Genomic DNA, 23,411 nt, shown 5'->3' on the forward strand with positions numbered 1-23,411 from the left:
TCTCCGCCCTCCTCCACTCTGGCCACGCCCACTGAAGGCACGCCCTTCAGAAAGGCCGTTTGGAGGCGGGGTTTCTTTGCTCCTCCCTTCATGTGAGAGGCGTGGTCGCTGCGGGTGACGTCAGGTGGGAGGGGTCGAAGCGCGGTCTCTCCCAATCCCCCAAAACCTAGAGCTGTCACGTGATGAGCAGTGAGCCCTGGAACTCCTACCCGGTACCCGCGTTTCCTCCTCCCCAGGGAAGTTTGTGGGGCTCGGAAGGAAGCGCGGGTTTGTTGGAGAGGAAATTCTTGCAGGCTTGCTACATTTCCGACCTTCGCACCTTCCCTCACCTAAAGTGGTTTCCCGCCTCACCCCCGAGACCAATAGGGAGAAAAACTAATCTTAGAGCCCGTCCTCTGCAGTCCAGGAAGACCTCGCGACCCGTTTGTCCAAGGACCAGAGGCTGGGCTCACAAACGGGTTCCGCCCTCTTCCCTCGTTTCAGCCCTTCCTGAAAGTTCCGGGAGAGTGCAAAGAACCGTGACCCCATCGTGCGGGCCTAGAAGAGCTGAGGGTGGAGGAAATACCACACTAAGGCTCCCGAGCTGAACCTGTACTCGAATTCGGGAGAGGGGGAACGTCTTCCCGTCACAGCAAAACTCAGCGTAGGAAGCAGTGCAAGTCTAAAATGTTTAAAGGTTGATATGAGATTTTGGTCTCTAATAGCAACAAAATTCAAATGCTGGAAATTCGCTTTCCCCTCCCCGCCCCCCAAAGATAGTGTCTTAAGTAGTGTATGCTGACCTCAGTGGAGCAATCCTGCTTGGTCCTTCCTCCACTTCCAAAGTGCTTCCCAAAGCTGGGATTGCAGCAGTCATGTGCAACGGTTTTATACACTGCTGCAAATGAAACCCTGGGCTTCCTGTACGTTTAGAGGGAGAAACTGTATTATTTAATAACAAGATTTAAAGATTTCTATGCCAGGAAGTTTGGGCCAGATGGATGTTTGTGTATCTATTGTTGAGACAGGGTTTCACTGGCTGGAACACTCTGTGTAGCCCAGGCTGTCAAGAAACACGTCCGTCCTACCTTCAGCCTTCTCAGTACTGGGGGTTACCTGCCTGTGTTGTCACTCACTGGCCAGATTTACAAAAAGGTAAAATAGTATGGAGACAGAGAAGGAGTTTATAGCTCAAACAGTCTTGATTAAAGACCTGTGACTCGAGCAGTGGGTGATACATGCCTTTATTCAGAGGCACTTGGGAGGCAGAGGCAGGCTGATTTCTGACTTTGAGGCCAGCCTGGTCTACATAGTGAATTCCAGGACAGCCAGGGCTACACAGAGAAACTTTAAAGGATGGGGGGGGGTGGACACTGGATGGGACAGTGAATCAGATTTCTTGGACAAAGGAGCACCAGCCACTCTGTAGGGAAGGAAAAAGACAGGCAGAGTGGTTCATAGCAGTAATCCCAGCATTCTGTGCCCTGTTACTGTTGAGACACTGTTACAGAGAAATAAGAGAGAACAACAATTGCACATAGTCTAAGATCTGAGTAGTTAGTTGCGTTCACATGGTTCTAATACCATTTGTTCAAAAACTTTCCCCTCTAAATTGCTGTGGTATACTTGTTCAAAAATCTATTAATGGGGCTGGAAAGATGGCTCTGCTAAATGAAGAGCACTTACTTACTACACCTCCAGAGGATGAGATTTAATTCCCAGGACCCAGATAGTGGCTCCCAACGAGGGGGATAGGATGCCCTCTGCTGATCTCCATCGTTACCATCATATATGTTGTGCACAGACATTCAGCAAAACAACCATACACATAAAAGGGTTTGGGTTTTTTTTTAATCAATTGACTATAGAATGCTGGATCTCTTTCTATACTTTTTGTTTGTTTGTTTGAGACAGGGTTTCTCTGTGAAACAGTCCTGCCTGTCCTGGAACTCAGACCAGGTTGTCTTCTAACTCAGAGATCCACCTGCCTCTGTCTCCCAAGTGCTGGGATTAAAGGCGTGTGCCACCACCTCCCCACCTAATAATTCTTAAAGAATTATTTACCAAAGAGTTGAATGGTTATGCTATTAATGTCTTATTTTCTACAGACTACCAGTCTGTTTTGTTTTGTTTTGTTTTTTAAACAGGGTTACACAGGTAGCCCTGTCTGCCCAAGAACTCACTATGGAGACCAGAATTGACTCACCTGCCTCCCCTTAGGAAGAGTAGGGATTAGAGACCTTTGCCACCATTCCTGGCTTCCATAAAATGCTGATGACCCATGCAATAGGTAATGAATTTAAAGATAGCAATGTTACCGATAAGACATAAGCCACTAAGTGATCATCAATTCCACAAAGTAATTCTAAAGAGGGGAAGACTACTCCCGGGTGATTATTTGGAAATGTTCAGGAGTATTTACCCTGACATCTATGGGAACAATTACTGGGTAATATGGAGAGGAGTTGGGGACATAGCTAAACAAAACATTCCACAATAAACAGGACATCCCCCTGCAACAAAGAAGTTCTGTTCAGAGATTTTGGAGTATAGCTTCGTGGCAGAGACTTAGGTTCAGTCACCCATTCAACCAGAAGAGAAGAAGAAAGATGAGAAGAAAACAAAGAAATCCTTCAGAAAGCACCAAAAATGACAAGAATAAGAAATCCTGGTTTAGCATAGAAGGCAGAATATCCAAAGATATAAATATATTAGTACTTTAAACAGTGATTGAAATACTAAGACAAGCTGGGCAGTGGCGGCGTAGGCCTTTAATCTCAGCACTTGGGAGACAGAGGCAGGTGAATTTCTGTGAGTTCGAAGCTAGTCTGGTCTACAGAGCGAGTTCCAGGATAGGCTTCAAAGCTACACAGAGAAACCCTATGTTGAAAAAAATAATAATAAAACAACAGCAACAAACAGCTTCACCCCCTCATCTCTGATGTATTAGCATTACATTTGTAATTATTATCGATTTTGGAAAAAAAACATGGATAAAAAAATGTACTACAATTATGTGTTTCCACCACTATATTGTGAATGCTCATAAATCTTCCTAATGATTTGGTCCTTGACTATCAAGAGGAGCCTCCATAGACATCTGAGTGTCTTCTATCCTTTCTCAGATATGCAGCAGCCCATCCCGTGATTAACTCCATTACTCCCAAGGTAAGTCCTATTTTTGGCTCTCATCCCTAGGTGTCCGTGGATTAAAATGTCATGCTTATAGTTCAGTGGGACTCTCACACTGTACCCTAGTGGAAATAGTTCCCCCGGGAGCAGAGCATCTGCTCTGTTTCCTTTCTGTTGCTGTGATAAAAGATTCTGACTGAAAGTAGCTTAGAGGAGGAAAAGGAGCTGCTGGGCTAACACTTCCAGGTCACAGTTCATCACTGAGAGAAATCGGGGCAGGAACTCAAGGCTGGAGAGTGAAGCAGAAACCCTGAAGAATTGCTGATTCTTTAGCAAGCCAGCTTTCTGGACAACCCACTGAAGAATGGTGCCACCCACAGTAAGCGAGACCTTCCTGTGTCAATTGTCAATACAGTCCCCACAGGCCAATATGATCTGGGCGATTTCTCAATGGGAGCTTTCTTCTTAGATGGCCCTAGGCTTCGTCAGGTTCAGGAATGGGTAGCACAAATGCAAATGAGTCTCTAATTTCTGCTTCTTCCTTCTTAGACCCATGAATTCTGCCTCTTAAGGACAAGGAATCACACAAAGATATTGAATTTGTTTCGGGAGTATGTTTTTTAAAAACATTTGTGCATTCCTGGTGTCCATAGAAGCCAGAAAGTGACATCGCCTCTTATGTTGTGAGCAGCATCTAAGTATTGGGAACTAAAGCTGGGTCCACTGGAAGAGCAAAGTGCTCTTAACCACCAAGCCCAATGATATTTTATCTCTGTCTCTGTCTCTCTGTCTCTCTTTCTCTCTATATATATGTATATATATATACACATATAAATATATATATACACACACAGAGATAGATATACATTTTTTAAAAGATCATTTTAAAAGTAATTATTTCCTGGAGGAGAAAAAGAAATCCCCAGACAGCTTCCTCCCCCCCTTAGGTTATATCTTTGCTTTAGTGGAGTGACATTTGAAATTAAACAGGCACCTATGGCAAAGGCCAAGCATGGAGAGGCAATGAGAGCACATTGTGTGGTACTGGAGGCATTAAGTTTCTAACTGCACAACCCACAGCAATTTTAGATAGACAACATTCACTGCTTCTCCATCACATCCACAGCACAACAGAAACCAGGTCACATAGCCACTGTAGGAGGTCACTCTTTCGTTTTATTTTATTTTAAATCATAAAAAGCAGTATTTCTGTAACTCACAATGTGAGTCTTGTTCCTAACACTTTAGGTATGAAATATTATTGTTCATCAATTTGCTATTAAAGTTGAATTTTTCAAAAACAGCATGGCTTGTAAAAGTTGTTGCATAATAATGGGGGTGTGGGTTAATTTCATAATGTTGATCCAATACACATATAAATGCAGATGTTTTCTAGAGCAATAACAGCATTAAAGTATAACTCCTTAAGCACTCAGGAGGAAAGGGTGACAGAATTTAAGAGTCTTTTCCAGGTATTTTAAATTTTCTGTAAAGCTCTTTATCCCAAGACTGATCATCTAAACGTGGGACACCAAGTACAGAGACCTTGTTATGTGTGGAGGTGGGGAAACAGAAGTGAACACTTTCACATAATAAAATCTTCTGGTTGCTCTTGGTTTTGCTCGTGGAGCATCCTGTCTAAAGGCCTATAGTTGTAATAGAAAGCATCGCTTTCATCTGCTGGCTGGTATTCCCATTCCATGTCGCCTAGGAAGCCACTTCCTGAGCCAGAGCCTGAACCAGAGCCGGAGCTGGAACCAGAACCAGAGCCCGAGCCTGATCCGGAGCCAGAGCCCGACCCAGAAACATCTTCAGAAATAGGGAAGAAATTATCTGGGAATCCTCTCGTCCTGAAATACAAAGAAAAATATAAAATTATACTTATAAATAATGCAATTTTAATATTTTAACAGAAAGAAATAAGCTGGGCATAGAGCAACACAAATGATTGCAGCTTTTGGGCAGTGGAGGCTGCAGGATCTGAAGTTTAAAGTCATCCTTGGATCCATGGTGAACTGCAGCCAGCATGGGCTGTCCGACCCCTTCTTCCAAAAACAAAAATGGGGTCGGGTTAAGGAGTATAGTGGGGAGTGGAGACAGAACATGGAAATCAATTTAGGCACTCAGTTGTTCAAATTCAAGGAGTTAAAACTGTCTTCAACGCTTCCAAACAAAAGGCCAGGGCTGAAGAGACAACTCGGAGGTTCAGAGCAATGGCTGCTCTTGCAGAGGATCTGGGTTCAGTTCCCAGCATCCACGTTCAGGCTCACAACCACTTGTAACTCCAGTTTCAGAGAATCTGACACCTTCGTACAGCCTTCTCCAGCACCAGGCAGGCATGTGGTTCCTGCACATACATGCAAACACTCCCACACGTAACACATATATGCAGACTAACACTCACAAAAATTAAATAAAAATAGAAAAATCTTGGGTCAGAGAGATGGCTCAGCAATTAAGAGCACTGGTTGCTCTTCAGAGGTCCTGAGTTCAATTCCCAGAAACCACGTGGTGGCTCACAAACTTCTGGAATGAGATCTGGGGCCCTCTTCTGGCCTGCAAGCATACATGCAAGCAGAACACTGCATCCATAATCAATAAATACATCTTTAAAAAAAATAGATAAATTTTTGAGGGCTGGAGAGATGGCGCAGAGGTTAAGAGCATTGACTGCTCTTCCAAAGGTCCTGAGTTCAATTCCCAGCAACCACATGGTGGCTCACAACCATCTGTAATGGGGTCTGGTGCCCTCTTCTGGCCTGCAGAAATACACACAGACAGAATATTGTATGCATAATAAATAAATAAATATTAAAAAATTAAAAATAGATAAATTTTTACTAGAAAAACAATAAACTAAGTCCTCCATCTCCACATTTGCTTATATAATATTATATATAATATTAACTCATTGCAGCCCCTGCCTCCATATGTACCCAAAGCAGACTCAGGTGAACAGTGTTCATATCACTAAATACAGAAATCCTGTGTGTTTTATTTTCTTAAGCATCATTTACTTTTTTGGAGCCTGTCCTCGAACTCACAGAGATCCGCCTACCTCTGCCTCCCGAGTGCTGGGATTAAAGGTGTGCACCACCACTGCCCGGTTGCACTATTTACTTTTTTACAACAATAAAAACTCTTTCAATTACTTCTTCTTAAAGAAAGGGCACACCACTAAATCATTCTAGACAGATGACACTGTTTCCTAAGTTAAGCTTTTTGACAAAACTTCTATTACTTCTAAATTCACAAAGTGTTAAAACAAAAAGCACTCTTCCTTTGTTCTCTTAAGATGTGTAGACTGTCATTATGAAGGCCTTGGTCCCAGGCTCTTGACTCTCTTGCCTCTGCCTCCTAGGTACCAGGCTTACATGTGTGTACCTACGTAATTAGCTCGAGAATTTCTTTGTAAAAGTTTTTTTTTTTTTTGAGACAGAGTCTCATTTCTATATCCCAGACTGGCCTAGAACTCACAATGCAGATCAGACGGGCCTAAAACTCATAGAGATCCACCTGCCTCTGTCTCCTGAGTGCTGGGATTAAAGATGGGAGCCACCACACCTGGAAGAAGGTATTAACCTTACCAGAATATAAACATTAGATTTTCTCTACTAATATAAGACTTGAATATGTACTCTTGAGCTAAAACAGAAAGCCACCAGGGCTGAGTTACGTGGGTTGGTTTGACACACATAACTCAATCTAAAGAGCACCTAAAAGCCAGAGCAGAGAAACAGTGCCACCCATCCTTGGCAAACTGGTAGCAAAGCATCTTTGGCAAAAGTTGAGTTCAAGCCCAGAATAGTGGCACAAACTAGTAGGAGAAAGAGACAAGGGGGTAACCACAAATTTGTGGCTAACCTGGTCTACATACCAAGACCCTGTCTCAAGAGTGGAGGGTGTGTGTTTGAATATGATAGCCTGAGGGTCATTTTCTCCAGGAAAATCACAAGTGAGATTGATCAGATTTATAGCAGTCATGCATGCCAAAAAAATTAAATTATTTGTTGACCCGTCCTCACTGCTTGAGATACAGCAGGAAAAGAAAGGGGAGGTCTCTGATCTAGAACTTAACACTCTAGTGAATACATCAATCAGGAAGATGGCAGGGAATGCAGAAACAGGAAGCAAAAGTCTTCTAATGTGCCCAGGACGCTGATTTAGCCTGTCAGATCACAGAAAGCTGGATGCAGACATCGCAGTTACTGACATACAGATGGAATAGAAAGCTGTGGAACAGGCAGAGGTCACCTTGAGGAAACACTAAGGCCTGTGACAGAGCCAGGACACATCATGTTAAAATAAGCAAAAGAGAACACAGCCAAAGAAACCCAACAACTCGGAGAAGGTGACCGGTAAAAGCCCACAGAAAGGGGCTTTCAGCGGAAGTGGCGAGTCAATCATTTTAAAAGGTAGTGAAGTGGTCAAGTAACCTAAACACAGAGACACAATCAATAGATGTGTCTCAGTCACCAAATACTCTGGATTGATGTATTGAGAAACCCATTCTAGCAAGGGCTGATGTGCCAAGTATGGTGGTGCACACCTTTAATCCCAGCATTTGAGAGGCAGAGGCAGGTAGATCAAGGTTGATTTCAAGAGGCTGATTTCAAGGCCAGCCTCGCCTATAGAGCGAGTTTCAGAACAGACATTCCCATATAGTGGTATGAGACTCTGTCTCAAAAAGAAATTTTTATATAATGAAGAGCAGAGTGGGAAAATAGCTGTAAAGATAGAGAGTCGGGGTGGTCCATTCGATGTCAGGAAGCCCTAGACTATGTCTGCATACTGATGGGAGAAGATGCTGGATCCAGAGAGGCAACTGCGCAATAGAAGTCTAAGACAAGGTGGTGGGTATAGGGTACAGGGAAACCCTGAATATTTAACCCAAGGGGAGCTGCTTAAACATGGAGTAGTAGAGAAGTGGAATCAACAGGAGACAGCAAAGGAACCAGAGAGGACCAACTGGCATCTTCTCACACTAGCCAGCAAGATGGCTCATCACATAAAAGTGCCTGCCATCAAGCCGGATGTCTTAAGTTCAATCCCCTAGACAATTGCTCACTCCGGTAAAATGTCCTCCAAGCACCACACCTTCCGCAAAGCATGTTCCCGCAGGCAAACACGCGCACTCAAATGAAATACAAAAGCAAAGCTCTTCCTCAACTGTAGAAGATGAGAGCACCATCACAGCAGGAACCTGAAGAGGAACTCTCCACCACCTCTGAGAGATCAGACTCAAGTCCACTTACAGAACAGGATTGCGCAGTGGAGGGCCAACGTCGTCGGGTCCATCTGCGATGAGGTCAAACAGGGGCCCCTTCTCCTCCACGCAGTTTGCAGAGATGCTATCGGGATTGCAGCGTACCCACTGGTACCTGGCTCTCCGAGCAGGATAACCTGTCCGAACAAGGAACCCACAAGGTGGTAAGTAAGTATCTCTCATATTAGAATGATTACACTCTGTCTCTAACAAGTTAAGTGGGTTCTTTCCTTTTTGTTTTCCTTCAAAACAGTGTGTCTCTATATATCCCTGACTGTCCTGGAACTCACTCTGTAAATCAGGCTGGCCTCAAACTCAGAGATCCTCCTGCCTCTGCTTCCCAAGTTAATGTGCACAACCACTGCCTGGCTAATTTAAATTATTTTTATTTTTATTTATTCATTTATTTATTTATTTTGGGTTTTTTTTTTGAGGCAGGTTTCTCTGTGTAACAGCCCTAGCTGTCCTGAAACTAGCTCTTGTAGACCAGGCTGGCCTTGACCTCACAGAGATCTGCCTGCCTTTGCCTCCCAAGTGCTGGGATTAAAGGTGTTCACTACCACTGCCTGGTCCTAATTTAAAATTGTTTAAACCTACATTTTATTGATTGATTTGGGGGAGGGAGAAAGTGTGTACTAAAGCACACAAGTGAAGGTCAGAGGACAGTTTTTAGGAGCCGATTCTCTCCTTCTATCACATGGGTTTCAGGGATTTGACTCCGGTCATCAGGCTTAGTGCCATTACCCGCTGTGGCATCTTGACGGTCCCTATATGGAGATCAGAGCTTCTTGCCACCTCTTTTGGATTTTTTTGTTCTGTTTTGTATTTTTCAACAGCATCTCACACTGTAGCCAGGGCTGGCCTGGACATTCTATGTAAACCAGGATGGCAGGAAACATGTGTAGACCTTCCAGCCTCTGCCTCCCAACTGGCCTCCAATGTTTGGAGTGCAGGAGCACACCACCTGTGAGCGGCTCATCGTCTCCCCACCCACAGACAGGCTCTATGCACACCAGTCCAGCTCACAATCACTCAGCAACGAGGAGTGTGCCTAGAACTCTCGCCAAGGAGGGGAAGTAGTCTGACAGCTCAGGATGGAAGAGGAGGAAACATTTCAGAGAAATGGCAAGGTGGCCACTTGTCACAGGATATGGATCAAAGGGTAATAGAAGTTCTGGAAGAAAGTATTGACAGCACAGGAAACCCATAATTATGAATGAGTTTGCTGGGAGTATAGCTCAGAATATGTGCTTAGTGTGCACCAAACTCTGAGTTCTCTCCAGCTCCCCACAGTATCTCCAATTCCTTTTAATTGTATGAGTGTGTGTGCCCTCTCTAAGAGCAACAGGTACTTTTAACTGATGTGCCATCTCTCCAGCTCAGGTCTCAAAAAATTTTTTTTAAAAGATCTGCTTATTCCAAAAAAAGAGATTTGTTTTAATATCACACACACACACACACACACACACACACACACACACACACACAGAGTGTTCTGCCTGCAGGCCAGAAGAGGGCACAGGATCTCACTACAGATGGCTGTGAGCCACCATGTGGGTGCTGGGTATTGAACTCAGGACCTCTGGAAGAGCAAGCAGCCAGTGCTCTTAACCTCTGAGCCATCTCTCCAGTCCCTTAAAACTTTAAGTAGCCCCTTAAAACTATAAGAATGAAGGGCTGGGCGGTGGTGGCACACACCTTTAATTTCAGCACTCGGGAGGCAGAGGCAGGAGGATCTCTGTGAGTTCGAGGCCAGCCTGGCCTATGGAGCAAGTTCCAAGACAGGCTCCAAAGCTACAGAGAAACCCTGTCTCGAAAAACGAAACAAAATAAACAAACAAAAGGACGAAGGAGAAACAAGAAAGTGCAACACGCCTTTGCCCACACCATCGATTCAACCTCAACAACTAAATATCAGGAAAGTGGAAGAAAATACATACAAAGTATTATGTTAGTAGAATCTGTCAAGTTTCAAACCGCATTTTCTAAACTGCTGTGATGAACAACATCCCTCTGTGACATAAAGAACATTTAAAAGAGCCGGGCGGTGGTGGCGCACGCCTTTAGTCCCAGCACTCGGGAGGCAGAGGCAGGAGGATCTCTGTGAGTTCGAGGCCAGCCTGGTCTACAAGAGCTAGTTCCAGGACAGGCTCCTAAGCCACAGAGAAACCCTGTCTCGAAAAATCAAAAAAGAAAAAAAAAAAGAACATTTAAAAGACTCTAACATAGAGCTGGAGAGATGGCTCAGGGGCTAAGTCCTTGCTGCTCTTGCAGAGGACCCAGATTCAGTTTCCAAAACCCACAGGGTTGCGCCCAACCTCTACTAACTACTGTTGAAGGGGATCTGATGCCCTTTGTGGCCTCCGCAGGCATCAGGAATGTACATGGTGCAAACTTAGGCTAAAACCTCTTTTCAAAAAAAGATAGGAAATCATGTTAAAAAGAAAAGATAGGTTCCTGGAATGGTACCAGCACCATGGTCACAGCTCTCCAAATGCTGGACACCTGGACGAGGGCACAGCCTCGGTCCATTTCTGAGAGTAGACAGCTTGGAGGGAGACCTGTCACCACTTAGAACCTCTCCGGTTCCCAGTTTACTGTGTTTCAAATGTGAACAACAATACAGTAACAAGTTCCTGATTCAAACGAGAAGAACGTTTGTAAAGCCAGCTGACACACGCTTTTGCATGCGGCCCATGTTTAATGCATTTTAATCCTTTTTTCCTGAACCTCTTGATTTTTCTCTGAGCTAGCAGTGTCTTGTATCTGCAGAGGAGGAAAATACAGCCTGTTGTCCAGCAGAGGGCAATGTCTTCCCACCTCAGCTGCCTTAGGCTAGCACCTCCAATAAAAACATAGCACCAACTCCATCTGAGGTTGAATGTTTCAGAAATATCGTTTCTCTTTTTACGTTTCTTTTCTTCTTTAGCAGCCATAATTTTTGAGTTTTAAAAAAAACTGTAAAAACCAAGTACATGTTGGTTGAACATATTAAAATATTATCATTTAACAGAATCAACATAAAAGATATGAGTAGGATAATTAATTCTGTTTTAAACCAACTCTTCTATGTTTTGCGTATTTTGAGCTCACGTGTTAATCTAGACTCTGTATAGTTCAAGTGTTCTGAAGCCACAAGGAGCTGCTGGCTACTGGATGGGACAGGGCAGTCCCCTATCAAGTGGAGAAAATGTGAGCTTGAGGAAGTTCTACTGCAAAGCTAACTGAAAGTTTTTACTTCCCCTTCAGGGCTGAGATCAAACCCAGGGCGTCAGGCATCCTCTGCAAGTGCCCTACCGCTGAGCGGCATCCCAGTCAACATCTTCCCGTTATGGGAAACAAAACTCTAACTGTGGCAGAAGAGCAAAACAAGTCTCTTAACTGGAAAGATCCCTCCCAGCATTCAGACTACCTGGGAATCAGGAAGGCTTTCTAAAAGCTGACGCTGAGAGTTACACAATCTGTAGCCACACTAAAAACCACATCGTGAACGTTGGGGAGTGGGCTGTATAGTGTAGAATTGCTTCAGGACTAATGAAAGGCTAAGGAAGGTAGCTCAGCTGGGAGAATGCTTGCCTAGCATGCACTAAGCCCTGGGGTCCTCCCCCAGCCCTGCACAAAACAGATATGGTGGTGTAGATCTGGAATCCTAGCCCTTGGGAACAGTGGAAAGATAGCCACACATTCAAGGCCAGGCTGGTCTACAAAGCAGGCTCAAAGTTAGCCAGGGATGTGTGATGTGGTTCTGTCTCAAGAAAACAAACATAACAAATAAAGGACCGGGTAGAGGCTCAGCTACCAAAGGGCGCCCTTTGTAAGCACAAGGGCTCGGGTTTTATCCTAAGAACCTACAGGTGAAGCCTGGCTGTACACACTTTTAATCCCAGCAACGAGGCAGAAAAAGGGAAACCCCTGGGGCTCACTGGCCAGCTGGTCTAACCTGATTGGTGAGCTCCAGGCCAATGAAAGACCCCGCCTCAAAGGAGAAGGACAGTGTCCCTGAGGATGACACTGAAGTTTTCATGTGACCTCCATGCAGCTGTGCATGCTCACACAAATATGCACACACACACACACACACACACACAGTAAACAAAAATAAGGAAATCAAAAGTAGAAATCGTCCCATTCTGAAATCCACCCAGTTTTTAGTCTAATGAAATTAAAGGTCCATTAAAATAAAGAACAGTTACAGATAACGAATTCCTGACAGAGCTGCTCAGGGTGTGGGAGGCTGGGAAGATACAAGGATCTGGCTCTTGAAGTTCCAAGAGTATCTGGACTTTATCTTGCTGGAGACACTGTAAATCTCTAATGATTATCACTATTTGTTTTGTTTTGTTTTATTGTACCGAATGTTTGCTGTTGCGTCCACGGCCCAGGAAGCAAAATCAGCTCATCAGGTTTGGTGACCATGGTCTTTACTCGCTGGGCCAACTTGACAGCCATTTTTAAAAACTTGTTTACTAATTTTTTTTCTTACAACTTATTTTGATCATATTCTTTTCTCCTCTCCACCTCCTTCCTCACCCAACTTCATGTGCGCTCTCTTCTCCCTCTCTCCCTCCCTCTCTCCCTCTCTCCCTCCCTCCCTCCCTCCCTCCCTCTCTCTCTCTGTCTGTCTCTCTCTCTCTTTCTCTCTCTCTCTCTCTCTCTCTCTGTTGACATGATCTTTCTATCTAGCCTTGGCTGGCCTGGAACTCACTACGTAGGCCAGGTTGGCCTCAAAATCATAAAGATCTACTTACCTCTGTACCCCAAATGCTCAGAACAATGATGTGGGCCACCATGCCCAGTCATTTTAGTTTTTGAGACAGAATCTCCCTTTATAGCCCAGGATAGCCAAGACCTTGCAATCCTGGCTCAGCCTCCAGGGTTCTGGGATTATAAGAATGCTCTATTGTGTGTGATAACCATAGCTCTCCAGATGAAAGGGAGGCCTTTCATTTCTTCCTCAAAGGCCCCACTCACAGTGGACCTGCTGGTTGACACACAGTGAGGTCTAAGGGAGACACTCTTTCCTGCCGCCTTCACACCCTCTGCACACAACTCTCACCAGCTCTGCTAATAGTTCTCACTAGATAGTTCCTGTGGGGAGACAAGCAGGGCAGCAGCTCTCTCAAACAGGCCTTCTCTCTCTTCACAACCTACCTACCACACCTCCCACCAGATGACAATTTACTAATTTCCCTCCCTCCCTTCCTTCCTTCCTTCCTTCCTTCCTTCCTTCCTTCCTTCCTTCCTTCCTTTTTTTTCTGTCTGTCTGTCTTTTTTTTTTTTTTTTTTTTTTTTTTTTTGAGATAGGGTTCTCTCTGTAGCCATAGCTGTCCTGGAACTTGCTCTGTAGACCAGGTTGGCCTTGAACTCACAGAGATCCACCTGCCTCTGGCTCCCGAGTGCTGAGATTAAAGGTGTGCGCCACCACTGCCAGGCTGTAATTTCTTATTCTTAATGAAAACTTGCTATGGATACAAGAGAAGAACTTAAGCAGAAACTGTCCAAAAGGGAGGTCTAAAAAAACTGTCTAAAAAAGGGACTATTCTGATTCATCAAAAAATAAAAAATGGTAGTCAAGCAGTGGTTCACACCTTTGATCCCAGCACTTGGGAGGCAGAGGCAGGCGGATCTCTGTGAGTTCGAGGCCAGCTTGGTCTACAAGAGCAAGTTCCAGGACAGCGAGGATGTTACATAGGAAACCTGTCTCAAAAAAAAAAAAAAAAAAAAAAAAAAAAAAAAAAAAAAAACGAAACAAAGCGGTAGCATTTAGGCGACTGCTATTATCTGCACTGGAGCTACTTCCTGTCGTCCTATCAACTACTCAAGAAGCTAGCTTCCCTCTCTCCCGCACCGTTTGACAGGCTATAAAAAGCTCCAAGTTTACTTTCAGTTCGCCCTCCCCTCTGCAGGAAACAGCAGAAGCTTTAGTGAAAGAAGAGGTTTTGTTTTAAATAAAGAACATGAGGGAGAGACTCGGAGGTCTGATCTTGGAGCACTGGCTGATCTTGCAGAGGACCTAGGTTCAATTCCCAGCACCTACACAGTGGCTCATAACTGCCCATTTCTTGGGGACCCTGACACTCTCTTCTGGCCTTCCTGGGCACCAGGCATGCACCTGGTGCACAGACAAATATGCGAGAAAATCCCTTTTGTGCATAAATAAAATACTAAAAAAAAATAATTAAAGAACATGTCTGATCCTCGAGTTGTCTAGAAGCTTAATTCTAACCTTGAAACTGAATGACGTATGAGTTCACTGTTACAGACCTTGGGCAAAACTCACACATCTTTGTCAAGGGGCTGACGTTAGGAGCAAGGGAGGCAGCCGCTGTCGGGTCCACTCCATTCTTCTGCTGTCACGTGGACGTGACGGTCGTTATTGGGCAGTGATTGTGAAATCACTTTCCCAGCAGCTGTGCCCACAAGTGGACATGAGTATTGTTACTGTGAGTGTCAGAGATCTAGCCCGAGCCCCTGGCCACACCTGCTCAGGTTTCATTTGCCTCTCTGTGAGTATTCTGTTTTAAGACAGGGTCTCGTGTAACCCAGGGCTCGGTACGTAGCTGAGGATGACCTTTCAACTCCTGATCCTCTTGCCTCCACCTCCTGAGTGTTTATGGGCATTAAAAACAAAACAAAACAAAGGTAGGAGTCACCAGCTTCATTAATGAAGCCCTGGAAACGACATTAAATAGATTAGCCATCTGTTTTTTGTTGTTGTTCAGGTTTTTTGTTTTGTGTGTTTGTTTTTCAAGACAGAGTTTCTCTGTATAGCATTAGCTGTCCTGGAACTTGATCTATAGACCAGCAAACCACCTAGATATGAACCGGGCTAGACCGGCTGACCTCAGTCTCACGGGGATATGCCTGCCTCTGCCTCCTGAGTGCTGAGACTAAAGGCTTGTGCCACCACTGCCCCACAACCATCTCACAACCATCTGTTCTTTTTTTTAAAGACTTTTTTAAAAGACTTATTTATTTGCATACAGTGTTCTGTCTGCGCATATACCGGCAGGTCAGAAGAGGGCACTGGATCTCATTACAGATGGTTGCAAGCCACCCTATGGTTGCTGGGAATTGAACTCAGGACCTTTGGAAGAACAGCCAGTGCTCTTAACCACTAAGCCACATCTCTAGCCCAGCAACCATCTGTTCTTATCATCCACACCCATCACCAAGTTCCCAGTATTTTACACCATGGTTTCACTGAATTTGGAGAAATAAGTAATGTCCCAGGACTTATTTATGTAGGATTCGTTTCATGTGAAGTCCTAACCTACAAGTGCTTCCAATGCTGACAATCTTTGGAAACATGGCCACTGCAGATGAAGTTAAAATGAGATCATTAGGTTGGCCCTCATCCAATATAACTGGTATCCTTCAAAGAAGAGGATAATGGTGTGTGTGGAGGCATGGGCACCCATAGATGAGTTAAAGAGAAAGGTGTCAGAATGAAGCCAACACTGCCAACACTGGGAACTTGATTTAAGACTCTGGTACTGTGAGGAAAATAAATTCCTGTTGTTTAAGCTTGCCGGCGTATGGTGTTTTGTTTCAGCAATCTAAGAAAACCAGTACAAGACAAAAACCTAAGATCAAGAAGTTAAAAGATCAAACGGTGCATTTGGCCGTTCAAACCAGAAAGCTACAGACACCCTGGTCTTCAAATATCTTTTTAAAGATAAGGAGAAGGCTGGGCTGTCCTTGCACAGGTAGAGTGTTGGTGTAGCATCCACAGAAGCCTGGGATTGGTTCCCGGCACTCCACAAACTGGGCATGGTAGCTCACGTATGTAAGTCCAGCACTTGGAAAGGAGAATTAGAAGTTGAAGACCATATTCAGCTACTACTTAGGCCAGCCTGGGCTAAATGATTGCAGGCCCTGTGTCATTAAAAAAAAAAAAAAAGAAAAGACAGAGAGGGAGGGAGTGCTGTTGAATCATACCTGGCACCACAGAGAGGCATGACAAGTGATGTCATGGCTGTTCTGCAGCCCTGCGTGTCACTAACTCATGGCCAAGCACCCATTTCCGTTCCCCTTCAGATATGAGCGTAAGGCGCTGAGCCAAGAGCACCTTGGAAACACCCTAGATTTTTGGTTCATTCATTTACTCCTTTATTTGCTTCCCTGTGCAGCTGAGAACTAAATCAACAAGCTAGAAACATACGTGACAGCTCTGCCCACATCTACACCTTCCTCGGGCTTTTAATTTTTGAGCTAGGATCTCACTGTGAAGCTTTGTCTCCTCTGGAACTAGGTGCACTAGGCTGGCCTCGGCTCTGGAGTGCTGTGTAGGCCACCTACCCAGTTCCTTCTTCATTTCTTGCTAATGATGAAATATGCAAGGTTTTGTGTTCCGTTTAGCTTTACCATCAGCGTCAGCGTGGACTGTGACATTTCTGGGAACTTCTGCAACCGAAAGGTTTACGTACACGTCTCTGGTAAGAGAGCCACCCATGGCCAACTGGTCTCCCATGTGTCACAAATTCTGTCTTGCCAGAGCGCAAGGTTACTGGGAAACTCACCGCATCAAGCCAAAGGTTTTCCCCTAAAAGATCTGAGTAAACTTGTTCTCTGTCAAACAGAGACCCGGGACTCTAACTCAGTGGTGGAGGAGTTACTATTGCGTGAGGCCCTGGGTTCAAGGCCTAGCACCACCAAGCTGCATAAATAGAACAAACTTCAGCAAGGCCACTTCCTGTATCCTTCCAATGTTACCACAGCCCAGATAAAAATGAGCTTATAAACTTCCACTATATGAGGGATTCCTGAGGTTACCTGTGAGACTTCATCTCAGCCAGCAGTAAGAACAGGATGGCCAGGAGTCACTTCGAAGAAACAACCCCAGGCCCTGTACGCAGCTGTGACTCAACATTTCCTTTACCAAGTGAGGGAACTTTATGGTTTTCAGTCATAAACGCTGCTGCCTGTTTACCAGGCTATGACCTCCCCCTCATTTAGAAAGTTTCCGTATATATCAACGGAGAAGAATTTGTAGATTTTTTTCCCTTATAAACTTTTCATTGCATCTTCTTAGTCAAGAGAAGTTTTAGGGTAACTCAGTGGAACTAAACAACCCTACATGATAACCAAACTTAAGGAGGGCTGACCAAATAGACTGTTTTCTAAACAAGAGTGCCAACGCTAACATTCTTTGGGCTGTCCTCAAAATATATCTTTGGGTTAGTATTAGCAATGCCTAGCCCAAACTGAATGTTCAAGATGAACGAAACTAAAGAAGAAAAGAAAGTAGCTGAATTTATCTCAATTTAAAGAAGCAAAGAAACAAACCTCGCCCACTGTTGAAAATAACAGTGCCTTCAGGATGCTTTCTAACTCGGAGCCCAGCACACACCTGTTATCCATGCACTTGGGAGGTGGAGGCAAAAGTATCAGGAATTCGGGGTCATCTTCAGCTGTATAGCAAGCTAAAAGCCATCTTACATTACATGAGACCCTACTGCAACATGAAGCAAAGATGGAATTCAGGCAGACAATCCAGGGATAGGTGATACTCTAAAACATTCCAAGATCAGTCATTTGGGTAATTTTCTTGAGTTCTTTAAATGATTAAACCAACATCTTCACCCCAAAATAAGCACTTTTCAGCTACTGGGCTAGGTTTCAAGGTTACCACTTGCCTTAGAGTTTAATCTGTTTTTATGTATTTATTTTTTTGGAGCAAACTCAAGTGAACTCACACTAGGGAGTTCAGCTTCCTCAAATCCCACAACAGGACACTCCGTACCTGCAGATGGAGACAACCCCTCATGCAGATGCTGAGGTTTTCACAGCAGAGGCCGGAGGATTGGGGAGGAGGGATCCTGAGTCTTACCTTGAACAGAAGATCCCCAAACCAGGATGAAGGAGAGAACCAGGAGAAGCCTGCTACCCATAGGAACCTGCCGCATCCTGACCAGCTCAGCCCCACACGCCAGCCTCTCGATCACCAAATGCTGCAGGGTGCTCTCTCCGTCCCTTTTAGAAAGAGGTTCCAAAACCTCAGACCCTGCCCAAGAACACACGTCACAGTTTCCTGAACAAATAGAAAGAGATCCACATCAACACCCAGAAAGAAGAAGAAGAAAACTGTAAAAAAAAAAAAAAAAAAAAAAAAACCAACTACTCATACCCATGATGAAACATCAGACTCTCCCCAAAGCTTTTGTTTTTGGTTTTTTTTTTTTTTTCCAAAGAGTTATGCTGTCTGTCATTTGTATGCTAATTCTTTTTTTTTAACAAAAAGTTTTTTCCATCAAAAAAGCTGAATCAGCCTTCAGAACATCCTTTTCCCCTTCCTTCCTTTCTTCAGGTAATGATCTAAACAGCCAAGGACTGAGGCTGGCTAGGTAAGGGAGCTCCGGTGTGACCAGCTCATCCCACATCGCACATCAAAGAGAAGCAGAAGAGTAGTTCAGGGAGCCGGCTCCGGCAGGCCACTTTCCACGCTGGGGTCTCGCCCACCAGCGATGAGTAGTCCCGGTTCACACACATTTTCTTGTTGGAGTCACTATTTTCACGGGATCCTTGGCTTTCCCTCTACCTCACAAACAGGTGAGGACTTTGGGTTTAAAAATAAAAGGTAGCTAGGCTGTGGTGGCACACGCCTTTAATTCCAGCACTTGGGAGGCAGAGGCAAATGGATCTCTGTGAGTTCGAGGCCAGCCTGGTCTACAGAGTTCAGGATGGCCAGGGCAGTTACACAGAGAAACCCTGTCTCCAAAACAAAACAAAACAAAACAAAATAAAAAAAATCAATCAAGATAAAAGATCAAACAAGCAAACAAAACAAAACCTTAGCATTCCTCTGTCCCTTTACCTCACCTGCTTCCCCACGGTCGATTTCATTCATGTTTTCATCTTTTCTCCTGTTTTATGGATGTTTTGTTTTCTATTTATGTTGAAATTATTTTTTATATCTTCCAGGTCAAAAGTGAGGAACAAGGGCAGGTTCCCCTTTTAGAGGGTTATGGATGTAAAAACACAAGCCACACATACTCCTGTACATAAAGGACTAGCCGAGAGAGAGAGAGAGAGAGAGAGAGAGAGAGAGAGAGAGAGAGAGAGAGAGAGAGAGAGAGAGAGAGCAGAGCCTGGGGAGTGGGGGGTGCTGCGGCTCTGAGGGTGGTTTATGCTATACGGTTACTGAGGCAGCTTTCTCCCTCTTGGCTCTGAAGGGGCCACCACTCTCGATTTCAGGGGTGCTTTTCCTAGGCTGCTCAGATTCTTGACAGCTTTTCCATTTCATGATCCCACCCCTTGGCCATGCCTTGACGGGAGGGAGGAGTTTCCTTTCCCTTGTTCTGGGTTTCCTGCCAATTCCTTACCATTTCCTGCTAAGGACAGGCCTCAGTGCTCAAGAGCTCAGGAGCCCCAGTAGAGATAATAGTATATAACTGACTCTCCTCCGGAGCCTCTCAGAGCCAGGGAATCTTCAACTGTAGGAACCAGCTCGCACACAGACCCAGCACATGCCTGGTGTGGAGTATTAGTATCTGGTGGAACTTCAGCACACTCTCTTTGGTTCCTTTTCATCCTAACCTTCAGTTAACTCTCTGATAACAAAAGACCCTGTTAATAGCTTCAGTAAGTTTTCCACAGCATCTCAGAGACTTTAGAAGCAGTGATGGTTAGTATAGTCAATTTCATACCACTTACGATCATGTGGGAAAAGGGTCTCAGTGAGAGATTGCCAGGTCAAGCTGGCCATGGTGGGAGGCTGGCCAAGGGGGTGCCTGTGAGGGATTGTCTTGATTTTGATCTTATTTGATGTGGGAAGACCCAGCCCATGGCAGGCAGCACCATGCCCTGGCTTAGGAACCAGGAAAGTCAAGAGAAGAGAAAGCTAGCATGCATTTGTTCCTCTTGTTCTGGATTGCCGATGTGGTGCAACTAGCTGCTTCAACTTCACGCTGCTTGACACCCTCACAGTGATGGACTGGAAGTGAGAGCTAAAATGACCCCTTTCTTCCCTAAGTGGCTTTTGTTGTTGCTGTTGTTTTTGTTTTTCCAAGACAGGGTTTCTCTGTAGCTTTGGAGCCTGTCTTGGAACTCACTCTGTAGACCAGTCTGGCCTTGAACTCACGGAGATTCTTGCCTCTGCCTCCCGAGTGATGGGATTAAAGGCATGAACCACCACCGCCCAGCCTAAATGACTTTTTAATCAGGGTATTTTATCCCAGCAACAGAAATAAAACCTGAAGAAAGAGAAATTGTGCCTGAAAATAATAATTGGGGCATGACTCACTTGGAAACAGCCCCGCCCCCAGTCTCTGGGTTATGGGAATATATTATTTCCTTCCTTACTTATATATTTATTGAGACAGGGTCTCATGTATCCCCAGCTAGCCTTGAACTTGTCATGTAGCCAAGGAATTTTTTGAGCTCCCAAGCCTCCTGCCACTACCTCCCAAATCTGGAAGACTCCCAAGTCTCTAATCCCCTCTATTCACACTGCGGGTGTCAGTGACCAGACCCATTCTATAACAAAAGCACCTGAAACCGTACTCCAGAGACAGAAGAGCAAAGAGGAGGTAAGACTGGTGTGCATGTGCGAAAGGAAAGTCTCCCTGCTAGCCGTTATGGCTTAGCGGTATCTGCTAAACATTTCCATTCAGGATGATCAAAGACAAATTTGCTCTCAATAACCTGAGGCTGGTTATTTAGTGCTGGGCACAGCACTGGTTTGATCATTGCTGAAGCAGACTACACTGTTCTCCCTGACAGTGTGTGCTGAGAATTTCCGAAAGACATTTGTTAAAGATCTTTTCCCTTGAGGCTGCCTTAGTGGGAAAGCCCCTTCTGACTTTCTGATTTTAGCTGTATGTTTGTTTTTGAGATGAGGTCTCCAGACACAGCCCAAGCTGGAACCCACTGGATTCACTACGTAGCCAAGGCTGACCTCAAACTCTCCACAATCCTGCTGCCTCCCCATCCCAAGTGATGGGATACAGGTGTGCATACCATGCCCATCTCTTAAATCCATTAATTCTTTTGAAAAAAAAAAAACTCATGGGAAAATTTAAATGACTGTTACCTTGAATCTAGTAGAATTTGAAATATCGGTTTCGCATGTAAGAGGCAGAGGCAAGGAAGACCATGATTTCAGTCAACTCGAGGCCAGCCTGGGCTGCCTGAGACCCTGATCTCAAAAGCAGAAAGGACAAAGGAACAAATAAAAATCCATACCAACTCTAAAGTTACTGAGCTTTAAAAGGCTAAACAGTGCCATGCTCGAGTCAGGTGCTTAGTATCACTGACGTGAGTATGAGGGAACGGGGGTTATGATGATTCTCTTAGGAGTCCTTTCACTTATCAATAATATAATATAATATAATATAATATAATATAGGAAGCAAATCTCTCAGAGAGACACTCAGACAGAAGAGAGCAGAAGTAGATCCTTTGAAAGGAAGGGTTTAAAAGTTGGTTTAGCATGGTAACCGATGGCTATAACCCCAGCATTTGGAAATAGAGGCAGGGGAATCAAGAGTTTAGAGCCAGCTAGCTGTGGCGGTGCACACCTTTGATCCCTGCACTTGGGAGGCAATAGCAGGAGGACCTCTGTGAGTTCAAGGCCAGCCTGGTCTACACAGCCAGCTCCAGGACAGCCAGGACTATGTAGAGAGACCCTGTTTCAAAAAGCAAAAACGAATTTGGGGTCATCCTGAATTACCTGAGATCCTGATTCAAAAGAGCCTTTATTTGACTTCAAAGCTCCTAATCTTTTTCCTACACACACTATCAAGCTAGTCTGTAATTACTTTTGTGTTTCATTAATTATCTTTTCTAATTGAAAATCAGGTAGTGATAACTAGGAAAAGGTCAGTAGTTGGAGATTTTCAAGGAAGAACTTGAAAGATAAATCCCTTGTTACCCCCTACCCCAGAGATTACAAAAGTCCTGCCCTGCCCCTGGCAATCCAAAACTGCCCACAGCGCCCAGCACACTGGGTCCATTTTCATCAGTTTTTATTGCCTTTTCTCATACTCCATGGCACTATGTGGCCCCATTGATAGGCTGCAGATGCCAGCCAGTCCTGTTGCTCATTCAGATGCACTACCTGCAGATTCTAAGCTTCCTCTGGGATAAGCAAGTCACTAATGTTCAAGTGCTCAACTCAGTGACTGGCTGGCAACTCATTACATAGCGGGCTGAGCTCAGGGAGATCCACCTGTCTCTGCTTCGTGAGTGCTGTGACTAATGGCACACACCACCACATCCTGTCTTTTACCGTCTTTGAGGCAGGGTCTCTGGTAGCTCAGGCTGGCCTTTAACTCACTATGTATCTGAGAATGACCCTGAACTCCTGGTTCCCCTGCCTCGACTTGGTATGTGCCAACCATACCCTGCTTTATCCATAACGCAACACTGGCTAGACTTCACAATCCAGCCTCACTCCTGCTTTCTTCTCTGCCCAAAAGAACCCCAAATGAAGCTTACAGTACCTGGCATTATAGTAAAGTTGCCAGTCATGGAGGAAGAAGGAAGTACTTGCTCCTTAATGTGTGACCACAGAACATTAAGCAGCTCTTCAACGGCCTTTCCATTTCCATCTCCAGGGGCTGACCGCATTGACCAATGAAATTACTACACTTTGGTGGTTCTTATTTCATGCTAGACTCTAGCCCCCCCCCCCCCCTTTATCTTCATTGCAAACATGAAAAAGGAACTCAGTGAAAGGCTACTTGGAAATTTAAAGGTTTGGGGGGCTAGAGATGTAGCCCTGATAACGATAGTGTCTGCCTAGCATGCAAGGGGTCCTTGGTTCAACCCTCAGCAATTCACACACCAAAAATCTAGGAGGTGGTCTGTCTCTTTGATGGCAGCCAAGGCAGATTTGAACTTGCTGGCCTCTCTGTTCCAGCTCCAGCCTCCTGAGTGCTAGGTTTCAAGGTGTGCAGTACCTTGTTTGGCTCAGGGTAAATTAAAACTTAAGGCCCATTAAACAATAAAGGAATATAAAACCCGGCTGCTTCTGATTAGTAATGAAATGATGTATGTTTTGTTGACCCTTCTTTGATTTTTACTGACCCTC

General features: G+C 44.7%; 1 protein-coding gene across 1 annotated transcript in view; it reads right to left on the reverse strand.

Annotated features, from left to right (window-relative positions):
- Positions 1-4,267: 4,267 nt before the first annotated feature.
- The window catches only part of Srgn (serglycin), a 36,765-nt gene continuing 17,621 nt past the window's right edge, over positions 4,268-23,411 (reverse strand). Inside the window, exons 2-4 of the mRNA XM_038343621.2 lie at positions 18,210-18,410; positions 8,367-8,514; positions 4,268-4,961 (exon numbers count right to left, since the gene is read on the reverse strand). Coding sequence (XP_038199549.1) covers positions 4,697-4,961; positions 8,367-8,514; positions 18,210-18,285 — 489 coding nt within the window. The 5' untranslated portion in view covers positions 18,286-18,410 and the 3' untranslated portion in view covers positions 4,268-4,696. The remainder of the gene's footprint in view (positions 4,962-8,366; positions 8,515-18,209; positions 18,411-23,411) is intronic.

The sequence above is a fragment of the Arvicola amphibius genome, chromosome 9 (assembly GCF_903992535.2).
Source record: "Arvicola amphibius chromosome 9, mArvAmp1.2, whole genome shotgun sequence".
Classification (NCBI taxonomy): domain Eukaryota; kingdom Metazoa; phylum Chordata; class Mammalia; order Rodentia; family Cricetidae; genus Arvicola; species Arvicola amphibius.